The 21268-nt window shown below is 38.5% G+C and overlaps 2 protein-coding genes across 7 annotated transcripts in view; one reads left to right on the top strand and one right to left on the bottom strand.

Annotated features, from left to right (window-relative positions):
* The window catches only part of mtus1a (microtubule associated tumor suppressor 1a), a 36787-nt gene extending 25170 nt beyond the window's left edge, over positions 1-11617 (top strand). For 5 of the 6 annotated variants that reach the window (XM_067457720.1, XM_067457722.1, XM_067457721.1 and 2 more), the window contains 8 exons: positions 2323-2389; positions 6815-7029; positions 7296-7401; positions 7538-7611; positions 7694-7789; positions 8964-9077; positions 9212-9309; positions 9808-11617. In XM_067457720.1, the coding sequence (XP_067313821.1) occupies positions 2323-2389; positions 6815-7029; positions 7296-7401; positions 7538-7611; positions 7694-7789; positions 8964-9077; positions 9212-9309; positions 9808-10021 (984 nt within the window). In that variant the 3' untranslated portion in view covers positions 10022-11617. Of the gene's footprint in view, positions 1-1301; positions 1467-2322; positions 2390-6814; positions 7030-7295; positions 7402-7537; positions 7612-7693; positions 7790-8963; positions 9078-9211; positions 9310-9807 lie in introns of those variants that run through there. The other variant, XM_067457726.1, reaches the window with a different exon arrangement.
* Positions 11618-12152: 535 nt separating this feature from the next.
* Positions 12153-20946, bottom strand: pdgfrl (platelet-derived growth factor receptor-like). The gene is made up of 6 exons (XM_067456616.1): positions 20659-20946; positions 17852-18131; positions 17133-17284; positions 16744-17043; positions 15261-15397; positions 12153-12470 (listed from the first exon to the last, which is right to left on the bottom strand). Exons 1-6 carry the CDS (start codon positions 20711-20713, stop codon positions 12279-12281), a joined length of 1116 nt encoding a protein of 371 aa, XP_067312717.1. The 5' UTR covers positions 20714-20946; the 3' UTR covers positions 12153-12278.
* Between the last annotated feature and the right edge of the window lie 322 nt (positions 20947-21268).

Below are 21268 nucleotides of genomic sequence, written 5' to 3'. Positions count from 1 at the left end.
TTAAACAACATCTTATGACAACTCAGATTTGTACAGCATGAAGAAGATTGTAGTGTAGGAACATGGTGGCCAGTATAAGAATATATTAAGCTTTATAATTGGAGTTTGATCTTCAGCGTGTTAGAATGTACCAGTTGCATATGGTCAGAACCACTCTGTGATGCCTAGAGAGCTGCATAGGACTGCTTCATATCTTTTGTTTGCAATGAGCTGTCAGCACACTGTGTACATTGCCATAATTTAAATACAAGAGACCACACATACTTTCTCTGAGCAGTATAATTCATTAATATAACTGATAATGATAAATGAATCAGTTTTTAATAATTTCCCAGTTATTGGAGTGACATCATTCTAAAGTATAAATGCCTTTTGATACAGCAGTAGTGACTGTATTAGCATTGCATTACGACACTTTTTTTAATATTTTGACTAACTGAAATTGTTTTTTATTTTTTTGTTTTTTATACATTTATTTACAATACATAATAACAGTCTGTTGTTATTGTTCTACTGCATACATATATTATAATAACATTACATATTATAACAACGTAATAATACTAATAAAAGTAACTTATTTAACTATTAACTATTATTATAAGTAACTTATTATTATTAGGGTAGGAATTATTAGTAGTAGTAGTAGTAGTAGTAGTATACAAATAAGAATTTATTTTCTACTGCATACAGAAATATATATGTTTTTATTTATTCATATGAATGATAATTATTATTATATTGTATTTTTCTTTAGCATATAGCTTATTTGGCTTGCAATAACTACTGTTATGTAGGTTTGGATCTTAGACAGGGTCAACTCCATTTTTTATTTAACACCAAATGTTTTTCAGACCGCCAGGTTAAGTTAAAAGTGACATCTATGACGAGTATATTGTCCAGTTTTTAATATTTAATAAGCATAAATATGAATGTGAAGTTGAACCTGTACCACTTTGTTAGAAAATTCTGAAGAGGTGCTGAAAGGAAAGCAAGAAAAAGGCAGCAGTCCTTCTGTCCTCTCATGTCCTGTGGGAAGGTCACTGCACACTTTTCCTGTAACATGCTCCATTTTATTAAGTGCCACTCAGTCAACCAACTGTCAGACATGTCATTTTTTCAGCTCTCTTTGCTCTACTTGCTGTGGGTGTCCTAAAGTACAGCATTAATGTAGCTTTCTCCCGAGCACAGTATAGCCGCCTCCCTCTGTTGCCCTTCTTTTAGCTGTATTACGGTATCCTTTCACCACTGAGAAGGCAAGTGGTTGGAGGAGGTGAGAGCCAATGAGCTTATTCCACTAGTCTGTCCGATGTAGAGCTAGACGGCAGAGAGAGGAGGTGGAGGTGGCAGAGGTTCATGCATCTGGGCTGCTGTATTCCTGCATTCTGGACTGAAGTCACAGAGACGGGACTATGGGCTGCTCCGGCAGCAAAGTGTGCCTTAACACTCCCTGCGCTGGACACAGGGTAAAGACATTATCCGCTCAGCAGGGTGGGATAGATTGGCATTTGAAATGGGATGGCTGTGGATGCCTATACAAAGCATGTCCTTTCAGTGAGATGAGGTTGAGTATGGTTTAGTTTATATGGTAATTTTACATTTGATTTTGGTGTACTATTTGATTTATCCTAGTGAATATGTTATGAATGCTAATGAGTTCATAACTGTTGTGTAAATGTCACTCTGCCAGTGTTTTCATTGATCTCTGGGGGAAGGGGCAGGTCAGGACGGCAGCACGCGTTTTTGATGCGTCTTTGTGTTGGTCGGGGAGGCTGACAGCATTGCAGCTGTGGCGCTGACTGTCCTCCACAGAGAGAGAGAGACACTGCTGATTTCATTGCTCTACATTCGGTTGTTGATGTCATTCATATGTTAGTCTTTTAAATTAAACACCGGCAGAGCTGTCATAGTGGTGTGTAAACCACAGAGCTGTGCTGTGGGATTCTTGCATGCCTGTGCAAATATCTGTCATGACTGTTGCAACACAATTTTTTCTTTTTTTCTTTGATATCTTAAATTACAGGATTGCCTGTTTTCTTTTGAACACTTGCTTTGCTAATATAAGCAGTTATTTATGCCATGTTTAAATCTGAAAACTGTCATATCCGACTCATCAGAGGAACAGCCTGATGCATAATTCTTGTCTGCAAAAGGAATTTCAGAGTTGTTCATTTATCATGACATTAGATTGCACTTGGCATTGCCCTGCTCCATGACTACATACTTTTTTGGCAGATTCCATTTCTTGTGTAATTTGGGTAATGCGATGCATGCCCTGCATTGAGAAATGATGCACTGTTTTGTTCTTGTGTTTTCCCGCAGCATGAGGAGGTGATGAAGCAGCGCAGGGAGCTGTCTCAGGAGCTGGTCACTTTGCGGGAGGAGCTGGGTAAGTGTGTGTGAGTCACTATAGAGTGCTTGGCTTTCACTGTCTGCGGAAAGAATGGAGAGAGCTGCCAAAATGTCGCTGTTTGTAATTAATGTAATATTTGGATTGCTGGTCACAAGTGGTAATCAGTGATGAATGGTAGGCGTGCTCTTTCTTGCCATAACACGCAGACTACCATGACCTCTCACGCTTTAGAGGCTGATAGCCTGTATCTGTCAAAACCTGTCAAAAGTTTGTCAAAACTTCAAAAAAAACACAAATGGGACCAAAATAAGTTTAATATTTTAGCTCTACACAATCCGAAATTCTCCAATTTCACGTAGTGCATTCTGGTTTGCTTTTTAAATCATATTAGTTCCCATGTACTTCCATTTAAAAAAATGTAGGGTCTGTTGGATTTATTCTTTTTTTATTATTATTCAGCAATAATGCTGTTCTTTTAAACTTTCTATTCAAATAATCCTGAAAAATATATCATGGTTTCCACAAAAATATTAAAACAGCACAATTTAGAAATGTTTCTTGAGCAATAAATTGGCATATTAGAATGATTTCTGAAGGGTCATGTGCCACTAAAGACTGAAGTAAATATTTAAAAATGGATTATAATAGAAAACATTTCTTTTAAAGTGAAATGATATTTCTAAATGTTTCTATTTTGCTATATTTTAAATGCAGCCTTGGTGAACAAGATATTTTCTACTAAAAAGTTTTAAAAATATTACCGACCCCAAACTGTTGAACACTTTTAGCTTCATTATTGTCCTGTTGTCAATTATTTTAAAATAGTTTTTATGTAAAAATGCACAAGCACAATTTATATATGTAGTGTCCAAACTTTTGACTGTTATTGTATTTAAATTTGCTTGCCACTAAGCATGCTTGCTAATACACAAACTACCATGTGGTTTTAGATGAGCATGGTCTGTTCATTTTATTGGTCCTGTCCTTCCCTCCCAGCCCCCCCAGCCCCACAAAGCACAAGCTCAAAGGCAGAAAGCCTCCTGGTATGTGAAGGTCATACTGACAAGGTCAGACAAGTCTGATTTCCCTCAGTCTAATGGGGCAAGTAACATGGAGAAATGTATTTGGTACGGGACAGTATTCCTCCTGAGAGACGTCTGATGCATTGATTTCACAGCTCATATTACCACCTGAAAACTGAGCACGTAAAAGGGAGTGATATGAGGTTTTATGTTCTTTCTCGGCTGATCATATATGCTCTTTGGGATTCATGTATTTTTACGAATCAGAAAGCATTATTTTTCTCTATCACTTGGCAAACTTTTAAGTCCTGCACATGATCTTTCTTTACAATTCTAATCACCGTTTGAGCGTATGATCACATTCCAATGCTCCTGACCATGTTTAAGACCCCCGCAAGAATTCTTCAGACCACCTCTTGAAGTCACAACATAGCTGTAGGAATATCTGCAAAATGTAGCAATTTACCCACAGCCCAAGTATTCATTTCAGCTTTCGCCCTAGTATGGCACGAGTGATGTCAGTGCCATGCTTTTTGGCACACACCCAGAATTCCCTTATAAAACAAAAGTGTCTTTTAACACAGGACAACTGCTCTCTGCCAGTGAAGCGAGTGCTGTCTTCACACAAAACCTGCTAGAACTGTGTCTAATTAATTTAGCTTGCTATTTGGCATGTGACTTATTAACTTCTCTGTCCAGAATGGTACTAGCCTTATGTTTTCGTATTAAAGCTATTCTCAAAATACCACGCATTATTTTCAAGATAAGCATGCCTAGCCGATGTCACTAGATATATTCGGGGCAAATTCAGTCCAGGATTGTTAAAGCGACGTTTAGTTTTCCATTTTGAAAAGGGATTAGATGTGAAAATGTGTGCACATACATATATGTACTGTAGTTAAGCTTCCTGAAATTAGCTAAATATACAGTTTGGATGCATATACACAGTCATATTTGCTGACTGTCGAGTCATCATGACCTGTTTATTTATTTTTTTTTTATTCTTTTTTTTTTTTTTTTGTTGAAAATAATGCATCATCCTCCTAACTAACTGTCTATTTTTCCTCTCGTTTGCAATATTGGGGTTATTTATAGGCCTTCAGCATGGACCTGCATCATAAATATAACCTATAATAGAATTACACTGAAGATTCATGAAGCGCATCAAGCCATTAGTGAGCTCTGGGTCTGGTTCATCTTCTCTGCATGGATCTGATCATGTTTTAGCTCTGCTAACTGTCCTTTATACAGCTTGTTCTTTAGATACTGTTTTAATTTAACCCCTAAAAGCAACTTCATAGCGATTCTAATTGATTCACATTTATGACTCCCTTAAAAAGAAAAAAAATCTGTGGCTTTCATCCTAGAATACAGATGATTAGGTTGCAGTGCCAGTAAGGGATAAGACCCACGATTCCCCCTGGAGAACAACAGACGTTCTTGTGTTGTGACTCATTCAAGTAATTAATTTGCTGACATGCTCTTGACCTTTTCATAATAAAGTTCAGAAACGCCTACTGATGCACCAGTAAACCAGTGAAATGAGCTGAAAATAAACTGCTACACTACAGAATTTAGACGTTGTAGCACTTAAATCAAGCTTCCCTTGTGCATACATATATGAAATGCTTTCATAAATGTGTTAAGTAGTCAAATATTATATTGTTATGAAACATATGAAATGCTTACACATACTGTGAAATGCAGCCTGATACCGTACATCCCTTTGCATACATACACCTATGAGACACTCATTCACAAGTTCCAGCGCACTGCATTGAGGTTTTTTTTACACACAAAATATGAGCATAATATCAGCCTTATGGAACAAGTGGAATGATGAGTTGTGTCTGAAACAGCTGCCTGATTTTCTGCTATTATTTCATTATATTTTCATTATATTACATTATACTGTAATTATAAAGTGACTTTCTGCCCTTTACATGCTGCTTGCATTACATGACTTTGTTGGTCCCACCATATGTCTCAAATTTGGCGGATAAAGATTGTTAAAAATATTAATTAACCGTGAAGATTTTTTCTTCTTCTAATAAATAAGGAAAAGAATCATTAGTTTTTTATTTTCAAGATAGTTATTGATATATTTTATCTTTATTGTGATATCAGGACTCTTTTATCACCCTGACTTTATACCCCCTTTTAAAAAGTCTTTGTATGGCTGAATTCCATAAATTAATAGAGAACAAATAAATACCTGTAGCAATATTAAATAATAAATAATTGTATTAAATAAATATAAATGAATAAATAATTAAATATCTGTATTTATTTAAAAAGGGCATTTAAATGCACATACATAAATAATAAAGATATTTAAATAATAGAGATTTATTATTTAATCAATAAATTAAATTAATAAATACATAGAGATTTAGTGAATAAGTAAACGCATATAAATACATATATTTTAAATACATATATTTACAGGTGTTTATTTAAATACATAAATATATCAAATTTTTAAATGCAAATATTAAATATTTTTAATTAACATATTAATTTAATTGACTTTTCTTTTATATTTCCTTTTATATTTATGCCTTAATTCTGGAAAACCATAGGGTGTCCATTTAGCCAGAAATCCCAACCTCAAATGGTCCCACCAGAACAGCCTGTTTCTTTATGAGCTGGAGGACTTGACAGCACACTTGTACACTACAAAGACAGGAGCAGCTGTAGCATTCAGCTTGCCACTTTTGTATGTAAACCGCCGCAGTCCCCCTGTGCCCATGTGTTCTGTGCAGTGAAGTGTCATCTGTTTCTAAGAGTTGGGCAAAGATCGCTCATGCTCAGAGGGACAGTATCTGTGTCAAAGTTCTGATTGAGAGGTTTGGAAACATCTGTTCATTATGCCTCTGTGGATTAGTGTTCTTTCCATCAGTTGTAATTTGGCGTGTTTTGTGTAACAGTTGACGCTTTATTTACAGAACTGCTGGAGATACCATAACTATAGAGACAACTGGGACTTAATGCAGAATACTTGAGTAATGATTCATAGTGTTGGCAGGGCTTGAAGTCAAAGCGACAAATGGACAAATGGCCTTTCAACATTTGCTCTGGTTATTATTCCACTGCTGTCTACATATAGCATATCTATATTTTCATATCACAGATCAGTGCATAAGATATAAGATCTCTCTCTCTCTCTCTCTCTCTCTCTCTCTCTCTCTCTCTCTCTCTCTCTCTCTCTCTCTCTCTCTCTCTCTCTCTCTCTCTCTCTCTCTCTCTCTCTCTCTCTCTCTCTCTCTCTCTCTCTCTCTCTCTCTGTTTTTTTTTTTTTTAAGTTGGAGGGTTGCTGTGTCATCATTCCAAAAAAAGACATCCTAAATGGTGCTCTTTGGGGTTGATATTTTTAACTGAATGTGAATCACTTAATTGATCTTCTAACATCCAAATGACCATCTGACCTTTTCCTCAGTGAGCTCGGGCTACTCTTGTGAGCGTCTGGAGCAGGAGAAGGAAGAGCTGCGCGCGGCCTTCGATGGAGTCCTGCAGAAGGTCCAGGAGCAGCACCGCTTGGACCTCGCTGACCTCGAGGAGAGACTGAAGACCTTCTACTCCACTGAGTGGGAGAAGGTTCATCAGACCTACCAGGAGGAGGCGGATAAGTGCAAAACTCAGATGGAGCAGCAGGTGTGGATGACAATGGGCCTTTTTAGTTTGTTCCCCAGTGTCCTGACACACTTTCTGTTTAATAGAGTGGATTTTAGATGTCTTCATTAGTAAAAATGAACACAATGATAATTATGTGAAGAAATGTCATAGCTTTTGTTTTGTATCTTTGCATATGAGCCTTGGCCTTTTAGTTGTTCGGACATGACATCTGATTTCTTAATCATTTGTACACTACAATAAACCAACAAGACTTTTACAAAATTACTTTATTGTTACTTGTCTAGCTAGAAGAGTTACGATCAAAACACGAGGCTTTGAAGAAGGAACTGGAAGTCAGCCATATAGAGGAGGTGGCTGGCCTAAAACAACACTTTGAGGAGTCTTTCAGGGGTAAATAATCTTGGGAGTTGTTTTTTATTTTTCTCTCTAAAATGTGTGAGCAAATGTTGCACCTGTTGCTTACAGTTTGAAATCCAACAACATTACCTCTCCCACACATTAACATACTCTGACTTGACATTCTCAGAACTCAAACAGTCCCATGAAAAGGAAATGGAAACTCTTAACACCACACTGAAGGAATCCGAGGAGACATTATCTGTAAGGCAGCGACCAAAAGCTAAAATTCCAAATGTTGTTATGTAGCAAACATATTAATTCCAGTGTGCTTTTCCTCAAACAGAATCAAATTCAGGAGCTCATAACAGAGAATAACAGCCTCAAAGAAAAACTGAACGCTGAGGTGAAGAGAAGAATGGATCTGGCTGAGAAAACGCAGGTGCGTAACACCCTTGTGTAGCTCCCAAACATCTGTTATCAAGCACTCAGCCAGTGCCGCTGATAGTAATGTATCGCTGCTTTAAGTAGTCAGTGTATTTTCTATGAATAGCGGGTTAATATTAGACGGGTCTTTCCAGAACTCTCAACATTTTTTAGATAACTACCCTGCATAATTCTGCCAGACCCTGCCCTATGAAAAGTGTGATAAGGCTGAGCATGCACTTCATTCTCTGTTCTTTTAGTTTGTTCACTAACAGCATCCAGTAGAGTGTATGCACACACATCCCTGGACAAAATATTATTAGTTATAATATAATTCAAATATAAACATTTAAGTGTTTAAAAGTTTGGGTTACACTTTATTTTAATGTGTCTTTGTTACAGTGTCACAATTCATGTACTAAATGTAAATACTGTAGAGTTAAGTTTAGGTTTAGGGTTGATTACTTGGGTTAATTATGCATAATTTACAGTTGCTTCTACAGGTACATGTAATTAACATCCCCTTAAAATAGTGTTACGGATATTTGTATTATTATTTTTTTATTTTAAGAAATTCGTATTAACAGTGCTTTAAATGGATCAAAAGTGAGAGTAAAGACATACCAAAAATGTATGTTTCAAATGAAAACTATTAAGCAGCATAACTAATTTTATTTGTTTTACATCAAATCAGCATATTAGAATGATTTCTGAAGGATCATGTACCACTGAAGACTGGAGTAATAATGCTGGAAATTCAGCTTTGTCATCATAGGACTAAATTACATTTTATAATGTATACAAATAGATGTTATTATAATGTGGTGAGCATAAGAAACTTTTTACAAAAAATTTAGAAATCTTACCAAACCTATACTTGTAAATGGTATAGTGTGTTATTAAATGTTTTTTGCATGTTATACAAATATGATGCATGCACAGTTTTTGAGATCCTGGGTCTGGGACCAGAGCAAAATGATCAAATCTATACTGCATAAAAATGCACTTGAAAAGAAGCAACCATAAATGATAAATGCATGAAACAAGTCAGTTTAATGTGGTCTTCATTTAACAAAACATTATGTGTGAAAACAAAGTGTTTAATATGTGAAGCCAACAAATGTAAAGATGAAAATGTAAATGATGAATCCAGTTTAGGAAAGCCAGTATATATCTCTGATCTCTCCCAGGACTCCCACACTCTTTATCTGGAGCAGGAGCTTGAAAGCCTTAAAGTAGTGCTGGACATCAAAAACAAGCAGATCCATGAACAAGACAAGAAACTCATGCAGATAGACAAACTGGTGAGCTCAATTATGTTTTGCATTTAGCTGGAGAAATTCTCCTTTGTGTTCATTCTAATGACAGTGAAGAGATGACCGAAATCTTATGCTCCTGTCTGTGCTGGAGAAACACTAAGACTTTGATTTATTCTTAGATGGAGAGGAATGTGAAGCTAGATGAATATCTTAAGAAGCTGCAACAGGAAAATGAGGACCTCAAAGCCAGAATGGACAAACATGCTGCTTTGTCTAGGTATTGTTTGTGATTGTGTTCATAAGCTCATGATTCCTTAAGCCAGGGATGGTCAGCTCCAGCTCCTGGAGGGCCAAGTGCTGTCCTGTAGTAGTTTAGCGTGATCAAACATGACTGAAAAACTCTAAAGGGTTGCTTGAATTACAGGCAAGTGCATTTGAGGTAAATGTGATTTCACTGAGTATAATTATTTTACTCATATCCACCTTATCTAGCTTCTAACACTTGAGTGTTTTCCCTAGTGGGCTTTGGTTTGCCATAGGGCTGACTGTCTAAAGTATTTGAAGTTTCATAGTATTTGCATTTTGTCTGTGTAGAAGAGAAATTCCACAATTTAGCTTCTGGCAATGCTTTGACAGTTAAATTACTTTGATTATTATTTGCACTCTTACGGCAGCAGGAAAAGTTTGTTTTCCTTGCAGCAAAGCTTTGTGCCGAGACACCTCTCCTTTCTTCTTATGCAGTAATGGTGACTAATCTAATTAAGTTTCGTTTCAGACAACTGTCCACAGAGCAGGCAGTTTTGCAGGAATCCCTCCAGAAGGAGTCTAAAGTGAACAAACGTTTGTCTATGGAGAATGAAGAGCTGATCTGGAAGCTTAATAACGGCGATCTAAACAGCCCCCGCAAGGTCTCTCCTTCCACGTCCCTCACTCTCCAGTCACCACGGAACTCAGGGGTGTTCTCCAGCCCTCCCGTCTCCCCCAGATAACAACGGCCTTCAGCTTCCAGGAAGCACTTTTGTACAGGATGAAGCACTTCCTGCATGAAGCTGGTCTGGACCATATCACTGGCTCTCAAAATGGAATAAACACTCTTGTACATACTAAGAAAAATATAACTGAAGAAAATATTGCACAGAAGCACTTACCAATGAAACCACCCTCGTATCGTACTTTTGCCTTTCACGTCTGTCTATGGAGAAAAAAGGAATATCTCAGGGTTTGTAGAAAGTTTCTCTCAAAGTAGTTGTTTTTTCCCCTCCTGAATTGCTTCGTTGCTTGAAGTTCCTGACTTCATAGGATTGACATCAGAAATGAATGGGGCTTTGTCAACTTCTGAAGCATTTTCCACCAGACGTCTTGATGTGTACCTGTATAAACCTCGATTTATCGTTGCCCTGGGACAAATGCCCAAATGCCAGATGGACAGTGGACATTTCCCAGATGCTGTTGCTCGTGAAGCATTTGGTTTCCCTTTATTTCATGTAAGACGTCAAACCCCTGGTGAAGTTTTCTGAAGCATCGCTTCATAGATCAACCCATGCCATAAACGGACTGTTACGGTTTACCCGAATGGAAAAATTCAGGTGTCTAGACTTAACCAGGTGTTCGCAAAACCTTATGCAACATTTTCTTGTCTATATCATGCCTTTTTGATTTTGTAAATGTTTTTTTAATATAATCACACATTTTAAGAACTGCATCGAGGTGCGTTTCACCCAGATCAAAGGTAAAGGGATAGTTCACACAAAAATAAAAATTATGTGATTTAATCACACTCAACTTGTTCTAAACCTGTATTAGTTTGTTTTGTTGAACACAGTTTTTATTTTGTTGTTCACCTGGACTTTTTTTTTTACTATGGAAGTCAATGGGGTCAAGCAACTTTTAATAACCAACATTATGTATATCTTGTGTTCAACAGAATAGTATCAGATGGGTTTAGAACAACTTGAGGGTGTGTGAATGATGACAGAATTGTCATTTTTGGGTGAACTATCCCTTTAATGATTTCATCTCGGATATGCTCTCCATATCACTCATATATTCATGGGAGATATGCAGATTACATGCAGTTAATAGTTGATTAAAAAGCCTGAATGTTTTGATTAATGCCTGTATAGGGGTTGAATTATCCCTTTTCCTCACTGGCAATCAGAGATGCAGTCTAATCACAATGGTATGCTGTAAGTGTGCTTGATATTGAAATGGCATGTCATTAGGCAGCCCTGAGAATGAAGGCATGTTGGGAAGCTGAATTTTTTTCATAAAGATGTTCTTGAATACGGGTTTTGTATATTATTAAGTATGATTGAGCCCTAGGGAAGGATTTGAGTTTTTTTTGTCTTTATTTCTATATTTATATCTGATCATGAGACCAATGTAATTGACTGAGCATGTTCCAGTGGCCTCAGAAGCGCCCCCTCGGTCTGAAACCCTCCACTGCAGCTTTACATGCAAGCTATATACAAAAATTAAAAAGCAAGTTTTTTTAAAAAATATGTATAGCTAAGCTTTTGGTGTGGATGTTGGTGTGAAACTGAAACTCTTGAAAATATGCAATTAATAAAGAAAATTTAAATGCACCTGTTTTGCATTTGTCATGCTGTTTAATGTGTGAAAGCAAGCAGGAACCTGTTGGTTTTCTCATTGCTCTTCATCATCTTTTTAGAACTGTATAGTAAATAGCTGTGAAATTTGACTATGGATATGAATGAATTGAATTTGACCATGCATGTAGAATATATGAATATAGACTATGAATATCTTGAGCTCAATTCAAGATTTATGAGAATTATCTTGAATTGCTAATAATTCAATAACCGAAATCTCTGCGAGAGGAGGAGAAACATACTTTGAATGTGTCGCACTGAACCAAAATAAGCACTGGGCTCCCGCTGCACATTCCACATACGGAGTCCATTAGAGCAGAGCACAAAGCCTTCATGCTCCTCAGACATATTTCATGCCTGTAAAAATATGCGTATAGACCTTAACACCTTCCATTTTGAGAATTACAGGTTGAAATAACGGATTCTTTTTCACTGGTAATAGTGCATTATATATAGTGTTGATTTACCATTAAACAAGAAGATTGCATCAACTTTCTTGATCGTTAAGTTTCAGTCAAAGAAGCACTTTATTTCCAAGTCGTATATAGAATGCATGTTTTTCATAATGATTTAAGCACCAAAAAGCCAGAAGTGTGAGTCCAGCTCAGCTCAATATAGAATACTGATGTTCTTTCTAGTCAAGTGACTTCACCGACGTGGCCACCAATGTCTCGCCGTTCTTATTTTTGGTGGTACAGATGTACTTTCCATAATCAATCGTTTCAACATCATCCACAGTTATGACGCTCTGGGAGATGCGTGTGGTGTGTCCCACGCCACGGTTTATCAGCCTCCAGGAGTCATGAATGCTCACTGGCCTCTGACCCTGAGAGAGAGAAAAGTCACAAGAACAGCACATTAAAACCTATTTATCTGAATCAAAGGTTTGAAATAATGATAATTATGATTACCATGAGAAATACATTTGTTACTGTATTTGTTCATCTTTGTTAACGCTAGTTATTAAAAATCCAGCTGTTCATGATTTATTCACGTTAGTTCACAGCGCATTAACTAATGTTAACAAGATTTTAATTAAGAATTAGTAAATGTTGAAATTAACATGAACAAAGTTAAATAAATGCTGTATGATTGTTTCATTATTAGTTCATGTTAACTAATGTAGTTAACTAATGAACCTTATTGTAAAGTGTTACCCAAAAAAGATAAAATAAATATATATGAAAATTAATTCAGCAAGTATGCATTAAATTGATTAAAAATGATACATATTATTTAAATTTATAATTACGGAGTGTCTATTTAAACCAGTGACGCGCAGGTCAATGTATAAACAACCCGCACCCAACCGACATTTTCAACTAACCCGCCTGCAACTCGGACCACAAAAAAGAAAATATTGTACCCAACCCGCTTCCTGACCCGCATTTTTTTAAAGTAGTAAATGCTCCCTGGCATAGGCCTAATATCAATTAATCCATCCTGTGGAGGAGAGAAATGTTTCAGGCCCTGACGGGGTGCGGCGGCGAGAGCAGGCAGTTCTTGAGGCGGCCCATCATTTTCCATTTCAGCTGTCTCTAGATGCATATTATTGATGAACGCAATGTTTATGTTTCGACCCTGCTTGGAGAATTCATGAGGAGGTCAACTGAGAGAGAGCCCACTTTTGGAAAAGTGTGAAAGCCCTTTTGAGTGAAGTTGCAAACTGTTCTTTTTCTAAAAGCTGTATGAGCCTATTAGCCTAGAAATCTAGACCCTAGCGGCAGCAAATCTATGCTGCGTTCCAGTTCATTTTTATCATGCCCTTCACTCGCAAACTTCCCTCCGTCTCGTTCACTCGGATGTGCGTCATTGCTTACGTTGCATGAGTGCCCACTACTGGCGGAAACTTTGCAATGGACTGAACTGGAACGCCCTAAGCCCTTGATCACTTGGAATCCAGCTTTACGAAATTGTTTAACGCAGCATTCTATATCTATATGGATGTGTTTGGGTTGTTTTAAATGTTTTTAAAAATATCATAGTTGTTTGTGGTGGGGTAAATTATACGCGATATGTGGTGACGTCACAATCGCGTTGCATTGTGGTATATGAAGCTGCCTGAAGTGTACATATGAAGTAGACTCGCTCACTCGGTCAAAATCAAGGGAGCAAGGGTCTGTCCATATAAACTTCCCTTGTCCACTTCATGAAGTGGAACGCACTTCAAAATGGCGGCAGGGATTCCCCCAAGGGGAAGTGCTTAGGGAAGTTTGCAAGTGCATGTCTTAAAGTGGAGTGGAACGCAGCACTAATCTGCCCGCGAGTGTCGTCTAGCAACTCTCAATACACTTCTGAGCTGTAATCACCTAACTCTTGCCGGGCCAATCACATCGTGTATAGAGTCGGTGGGCGGGGCCATAATGACGATGGCCGAGTTGCGTTTGCATGCTTCTAGTAAACACAGAAAGTGGCGAACGGTGGTCTTTCGAATCAGCTTTTCTCTGCGAAAAGAACAAAGAACGGCACTGAAGTCATTCTTAAAAAGGGAAGATGTGTTCTGAGTTTTGCCGACCGGATACGGCGAATGTTTAATCTATCAACAAGCTCTGTTTCACCTTCGTTGCTCTGGTTGGTGGTACCGCTATCCTATCGCGTGCAGAGGGAGTTTGAAAGACAACCGTTTATCCCGCCCCTCGGATTGAGCCCTGTCAATGGTGAGTTTCCAGACCAAACATCTTGATGTGGGTCTGGCTTGTCAGGCTATGAGCCTATAGTGTTATGGAATAAAGGCTTGATTTATTCATTTATTTCATTTCGTTTTCTTAACAATTAAGATGCTGCATGTGTTTATCCAGTCTAATCAAAGTGTGCATCTCTCCCACCGACTTTCCCAACAAAAATCTGCCCTGGATTGTATACGCCAAAATGAGTTTTATCCACGCGGTTTTTCGCGTGCATATAATATGAACTTTATGGCGTATTATACGAACGAACCACCAACCCCTCCACCCCCATCCTTCCCAAGAGCGTATCATATACACGCCGTAAAGTGCGTACCATATGCATGCGAAAAACTGCGTAGCATATGCACGCCAAAACTAATTTTGGTGTATAGGCTACATTCCACGAGATTGCACACTCGTACTATTGATATGCATTACCATGTGATCGTATTGGACATTACTGAGCTAAATGCATTTAAAAGTATGGCCTAATAAAATGGTACAATGGCATTGCTCAGTTCAGTGTGTTGGGAAATCGGGCATTTTGTCCCGCGTCATCTTTATTTCCAACGACCTGACCGACCGCGACCCGAATATCATTAAAAATATTTTTGGATGACTCGTAACTGTGGGTACCCTACCCGCTCATTTTGGATCAACCCGCGCATCACTGATTTACAAATACTGCAAATAGAAAAAAGACATTTTATATTAATAATATTTTACTGTTTTTACTGTATTTTTAATAAAATATTTTAAAAACATCAAAGATCCTAAGTATTGTCGACTTTTGCCTGGTGGTGTATCTTTATAGTTATCATGAGCAAAGCTGTAGCACCGACAAAATGGCATAATATTGTAATTAATACATTATTAAAAAAAATGTAATCAATCAACCTGAATCAGAAGCTCAGATCTTTTCTTAAGGGTATAACAAAAGTAACAGTCACCTGGCCAGGATACATCCAGCTGAAGCTGACATTCATCTCAGGTTCACCCAGAACTGTGCAAGTAATGTTGAAGATGTCTCCACCACTCACTGTGCTCGACGAAGCCTCAATGGTCGCAAAAGGAGGGCCACTAGGCACTACAACGGGGAAAACACCAAAAAATATACACACTATATTACCAAAAGTATTGGGTCACTCCTCCAAATCACTGAATTCAGGATTTTCAATCACTTCCATGGCCAAAGGTATGTACAACCAAGCTCCTAGACATGCAGACTGCTTCTACAGACATTTGTGAAAGAATGGGTCGCTCTCAGGAGCTCAGTGAATTCAAGAGTGGTACCGTTGATAGGTTGCCACATGTGCAATAAGTCCATTCGTGAAATTTCCTCACATCTATATATTCTACGGTCAACTGTTAGTGGTATTATATCAAAGTGGAAGCAATTGGAACAACAGCAACTTGGTCATGAAGTGGTAGGTGTAACATAAAATCACAGAGCGGGGTCAGCGTATGCTGAGGCACACAGTGCGCAGAAGTCAGCAACTTTCAATAGCTACAGACCTCCACTTCTTGTGGCCTTCAGATTAGCTCAAGAACAGTGTATAGAGAGCTTCATGAAATAGGTTTCCATAGCCGAGCTGCTGCATCCAAGCTTTACATCACTAAGTGCAACGCAAAGTGTTGTATGCAGTGGAGTAAAACATGCCGCCACTGGACTCCAGAGCAGTGGAGACGTGTTCTCTAAAGTGACGAATCATGCTTCTCTGTCTGGCAAATCTGATGGACGAGTCTGGGTTTGCTGGTTGCCAGGAAAACTGCATTGTTTGCGCCAAGTGTAAAGTTTGGTGGAGGGGAAATTATGGTGTGGGATTGTTTTTCAGAGGTTAGGCCTGTTCCCTTAGTTACAGTGGAAGGAACTCTTAATGCTTCAGCATACCAAGACATTTTGGGCAATTTCATGCTCTCAGCTTTTTGGGGACAGTTTGGGGATGACCCCTTCCTGTTTCAACATGACTGCACACCAGTGCACAAAGCAAGGTCCATAAAGACATGGATGAGCGAGTTTGGTGTGGAGGAAATTGACTGGCCTGCACAGACTCCTGACCTCCACCAGATAAAACACCTTTGGGATAAATTGGAGCGGAGACTACAAGCCAGGCCTTCTCGTTCAACATTTGCACCTGACCTCACAAATGCACTTCTAGAAGAATAATCAAAAATTCACATAAACACACTAAACCTAAACCTTGCGGAAAGCCTTCCCAGAAGAGTTGAAGCTGTTATAGCTGTAAAGGGTGGGCTAACACAATACTAAACCATACGGATTAAGAATAGGATGTCTTTACACTTCAAGTGCATGTAAAAGCAGGCGTCCCAAAACCTTTGGCAATATAATGTATCTTATTCATACAATGACAAAAACACTATTAAATGTGTGCGTTAACTGTTATTAGCAACGCTGTAGTGTTCTCCTCTTACCCTCCACATACAGCAGCTGGTATTTCGTAGATATTTGTGGGGTGTTTTTTGTGGTGCTGTTGGCCTTGCAGTAATAAGCTCCCTTATGTTCTGGACTGGGGTTTTGGATGATGAAGCCTTTAGTGGGATTATAGGATATCTGGGTGCCATCCACTGCGATTTCTTCCGCAGGAACCTCCCTGTGCAGTGAGACTTTGATTTTGGGGTTGGTGACACGGCAAGGGACGGTGGCAGGCTTGTCAGGGCGCAGGTAGATAATCTCAAAATGGATGGCAGAGGGGACGAACAGCTCATCTTTGTCTAGATGCAAAGAGAAATGTAACAATGTCTTTAGAGGTTAAAGTAGATCACACAGGTCTCATTGTGTGATATGTGATCAGACGCTGTACCTGTAAAGTATATGTAGGTAGCAGAGGTAGTGTCTCCATCCTTTTCACATTCCACTCCATCACAGAGCAGCACCCAACAGCTGTACTCCCCCGTATCAGCAGCAGAGGGCGACGTCAGAATCAACTGACTGTACCGCTCATGCTGCTTGATGCTGGAACAGCAGAATCAAACAAGTCTAGACCTGGACTACATTTGGAATACCATACTACCGGTAATTCTACTATTTCTGCAGTATTCTAGAATTTGGGTTACATTTCATGTCCATCAATGATGATAATTTTCATCTGAAAAATCATATTTTATCCATTAATGCATTAATGGGAATTTTATAATCACACACAAATGTTTTGTTTCAGTTTACGTAAAATATCTTTGATGTCTCCTCTAAATCTCAGTTTTAAAGTCCCTGCTTTATATATATATATATATATATATATATATATATATATATATATATATATATATATATATATATATATATATATATAAGAATAACAAATCATAAGTCAAGATTTTTACCATCTCTGTTTTAATTATTTCACAATTAAATTTCATTTTTATTTTTATTTCACACCTTTCATGTAAATGGAATCATGTAATCCTGCATCTTTTAAACACTTGTATTCAAGACATAAAATACTTCAGTAGCTGTTAATTTGCCGATTTAGACAAGCGAGTCTCGATCAAACGAAATGAATGGAGTGAGAAGGAAGGATACCTGAGGCGGTTATCATTAAAGGTGTCCAGGTAAGAGGGATATGCCCAGCCAATCTTTGTTCCTTTGCATCTCAGTTCCATTGTTTTCCCAGGATCCAAGGATAGACTCTCGCCCAATCTGAGAAAACGGCCTTTATCAAGGACTTGTGTGAGGATAGACTGACCCTTGCTTTCTCCCTCCTTTTCTTTTACTTTGGGGTACCGAACCTTCACCCTCTTCCTTCCTGGTCTTATGCGGTTTTCACCAGCCTCTTTCTTACGCTTGACCTGCTGACACACACCTGGGTAAACCAAAACATAGGTTTACGCGTCAGCAGCATATGCATTTGGATTAGAGTGGCAAACTTGGGGAACTGCTAAAGAGCAATACATTCATGAGAGAGAGAGAGAGAGAGAGAGAGAGAGAGAGAGAGAGAGAGAGAGAGAGAGAGAGAGCGAGAGAGAGAGAGAGAAAATTATTCGATTGTTAACATGAGATTGCAGAACACTCAAAACTTTCAAAGTTCTGATTCTGAGTCAAATTGGATTTTTGCCCATACACAGACAGAACATCTGACCACATCTACACCCTCCACATGATCATTGAGAAACATGCAAATCCAAAGTCTTTGCTTGCTTTGTTTACTTTAAGAAGGCTTTCGATTTGATCTGGCACGAATGACTCTAAAAGTACTGGAAAAATGCGATTGGAGGTCAAACATTTTATTTGATCAGTAAAAACAACACGTGCTGTAAAAATTGGGAACAAACTAACAGATTTTCTACCCTAAAAACGAGGAGTAAGACAAGGCTGTCCACTGAGACCCACTTTATTTAACATTTACATTAATTAAGTAGCTAAAATGTTAAATAATTTGACTGCCCAATCCTGACTGAATCAGAAATCAAATGTTTCCTCTTTGAAGATGATTTAGTCATTCTGTCAGAAACAAAAGAGGGACTACAACAGCTCCTCAACATCATAGAGACATTAAGTCAAACATGGGCTCTTAAATGAACCTTTTCAAAATAAATAGAAAAAAATAAATACATCTTCAGAGCAGGACACCCACGAATACACCTATCTGGGACTAAAATAAGAGTTCAACAGGGAACTTCAATCTGACTGTGAATGAGCTGAAAACAAAAGCAATGATCCTACGGTCTTCTACATGATTAAAAAATACAATTCGACATGAAATTCCCATTCAAACCTGGCTAAAAATCCTAAACGCAATCATTGAACCAATTGCGCTATATGGCGGCGAGACATTGGGGGCCCCTAAAAACACAAGAGTTTTCAAAATGGGAAAAAGAAGAAATAGAAACGCTGCATACCCAAATTTGTAAAAGCAAGAGTAAACAGAGCGACACCAAACAACTCATGCAAAGCCAAATTAGGACAATATTCCTTATTAATAAGCATCCAAAAGAGAGCTCTAAAATTCTACCAGGACCTGAAGCGCATTGACCCAAGCTCATACCAGGCTGAAGCCCTGCAGCGTCAGCAGCAGAACCGGCACACGTTCTGCTACACCCACACCCACACCAGCACAGCACAGTCTGGCCCAACCAAATTACACAACTACAAAAACAACATTACACTACCTATTGGAAAGAAGCCATTGAATTGCAAAAGAAGATGGAACTCTATTTACACCTGAAAAGAGACTATAAACCAGCAGAATACTTGAGCTGTGTGAAAGAGCATAAAGTGAGAAAGACCCTAACCAAATACAGGCTGAGTGACCACAGTCTGACCAAAGAGAGAGAAGGAGAGACTGTGCTCCCTGAGCTCTCCGTAATCACAGTGCAGCACAGTGTTCCTCTATCTCCACCTCTCTCTTTCAAAACACTACATCGGACTATTTCGTTAAATTCCAACAACTAGAACCACATTTTATGGCATTACCAAATTTAAAAAATGAATACATATTCTGGGAGAAAAATCTTTCGTGTGTGTGTGTGTGTGTGTGTGTGTGTGTGTGTGTGTGTGTGTGTGTGTGTGTGTGTGTGTGTGTGTGTGTGTGTGTGTGTGTGTGTGTGTGTGTGAGAGAGAGAGAGAGAGAGAGAGAGAGAGAGAGAGAGAGAGAGAGAGAGAGAGAGAGAGAGAGAGAGAGAGAGAGAGAGAGAGTGAGAGAGAGAGTGAGAGAGAGAGTGTGTTCCGCCATCTGGAAATTTGCTCTACTTCTGCTCACAGCTGTACAAACAGCAATTTGGGGAAATATGCCTTTCTTGTTCTATGTGCAGAAAAACTGAACAATATAAAGGTTTACTAAATCGAAGTATCCTTTTAAATTAATTACTGACACATGCATAGGAATAAATTAAATTGTCCAGAAATGTTTTGATTCCTTTTTTATGTTTGGATGGGGGGAAAGTCATAGAAGAGTCATATACAGATCTGATTTCTGTATTTTATCTTTGCTTTTTTCTCTGTATAATTTAATTTTAGGTTTAAGTAAAACTCTGCCCTGATTTGATCTCTTTCTGCTCTGGAATTTTGGTTTCTATAGGAGCGATCAGTCACCACTTTCTTCCATAACATCTCTCAACTTATTTAAAACAAGCAAGATAAAAACTATGGGTTACTATTTATTTTAAGGTGTCTCTTTTACAGAGTAATAATACATTTAAGTAGTAATATTAAGTAACTACATGTACTTAGGAATAGGGTTTGGTTTGATTTGTTTTAGGGTTAGTTGCATGTAATTATGCATCATTTATAGATTGCAACTCATACACTGCAACATAAAGTGTTACCAAACAATGTTTGACTTTATGAAGAAAGAATAACAAGGCAAAAGAAACAACGAGAGATCTGCTCACCATTTTGGACCTCCAGCCAAAGCAATGCCAGTGTGAAAATCAGCCAGAGCTTCATGATGGCTGCAGTGGAGTGTTTGGACAGGGCTGATCTTGCTGCTCAGGAGGCCTGAAAGCAGCGCAGGAACTCTCCGTCCACTGTCTCCCCCGTTTACACACTTTCAGCTCCATCCTTCCTGGAAAAAAATGAATTTCCCCAGCCCTTCTGCGCACACCCCCTTTAGAGTTAATCCGTGAGACCCGTCCAATGGTCCTTTAATGCCCTCTGCTGGACTGCAGCTAACCCTGCATGAACTGGTCCACTTGGCCCGATAATCCAGTGAACGTCATTCAACTTTAAAGGGGGGGTGAAACACTCAGTTTCAGTCAGTGTCATGTCAATCTTGAGTACCTATAGAGTAGCATTGCATCCTGCATATCTCCGAAAAGTCTTTATTTTTTTTATAATTATATAAGAAAGATGCGCTGTTCCGAGTCTTTCCGAAAAAAGCCGAGCGGGTGGGGGCGTGTCGTGTGAGCGGAGCTAAATAATGACGTGTGCGCGCTGCTGCTATTGTGTTGAGTCGAGTGCGTCGTAAAGCTGTGTCATCCCTAACAGCGGGAAAAAAACTTT

This window comes from Pseudorasbora parva, chromosome 11 (genome assembly GCF_024679245.1).
Source record: "Pseudorasbora parva isolate DD20220531a chromosome 11, ASM2467924v1, whole genome shotgun sequence".
NCBI classification, from domain to species: Eukaryota; Metazoa; Chordata; class Actinopteri; order Cypriniformes; family Gobionidae; genus Pseudorasbora; species Pseudorasbora parva.
This window is presented reverse-complemented; position numbering and strand designations above follow the sequence as displayed.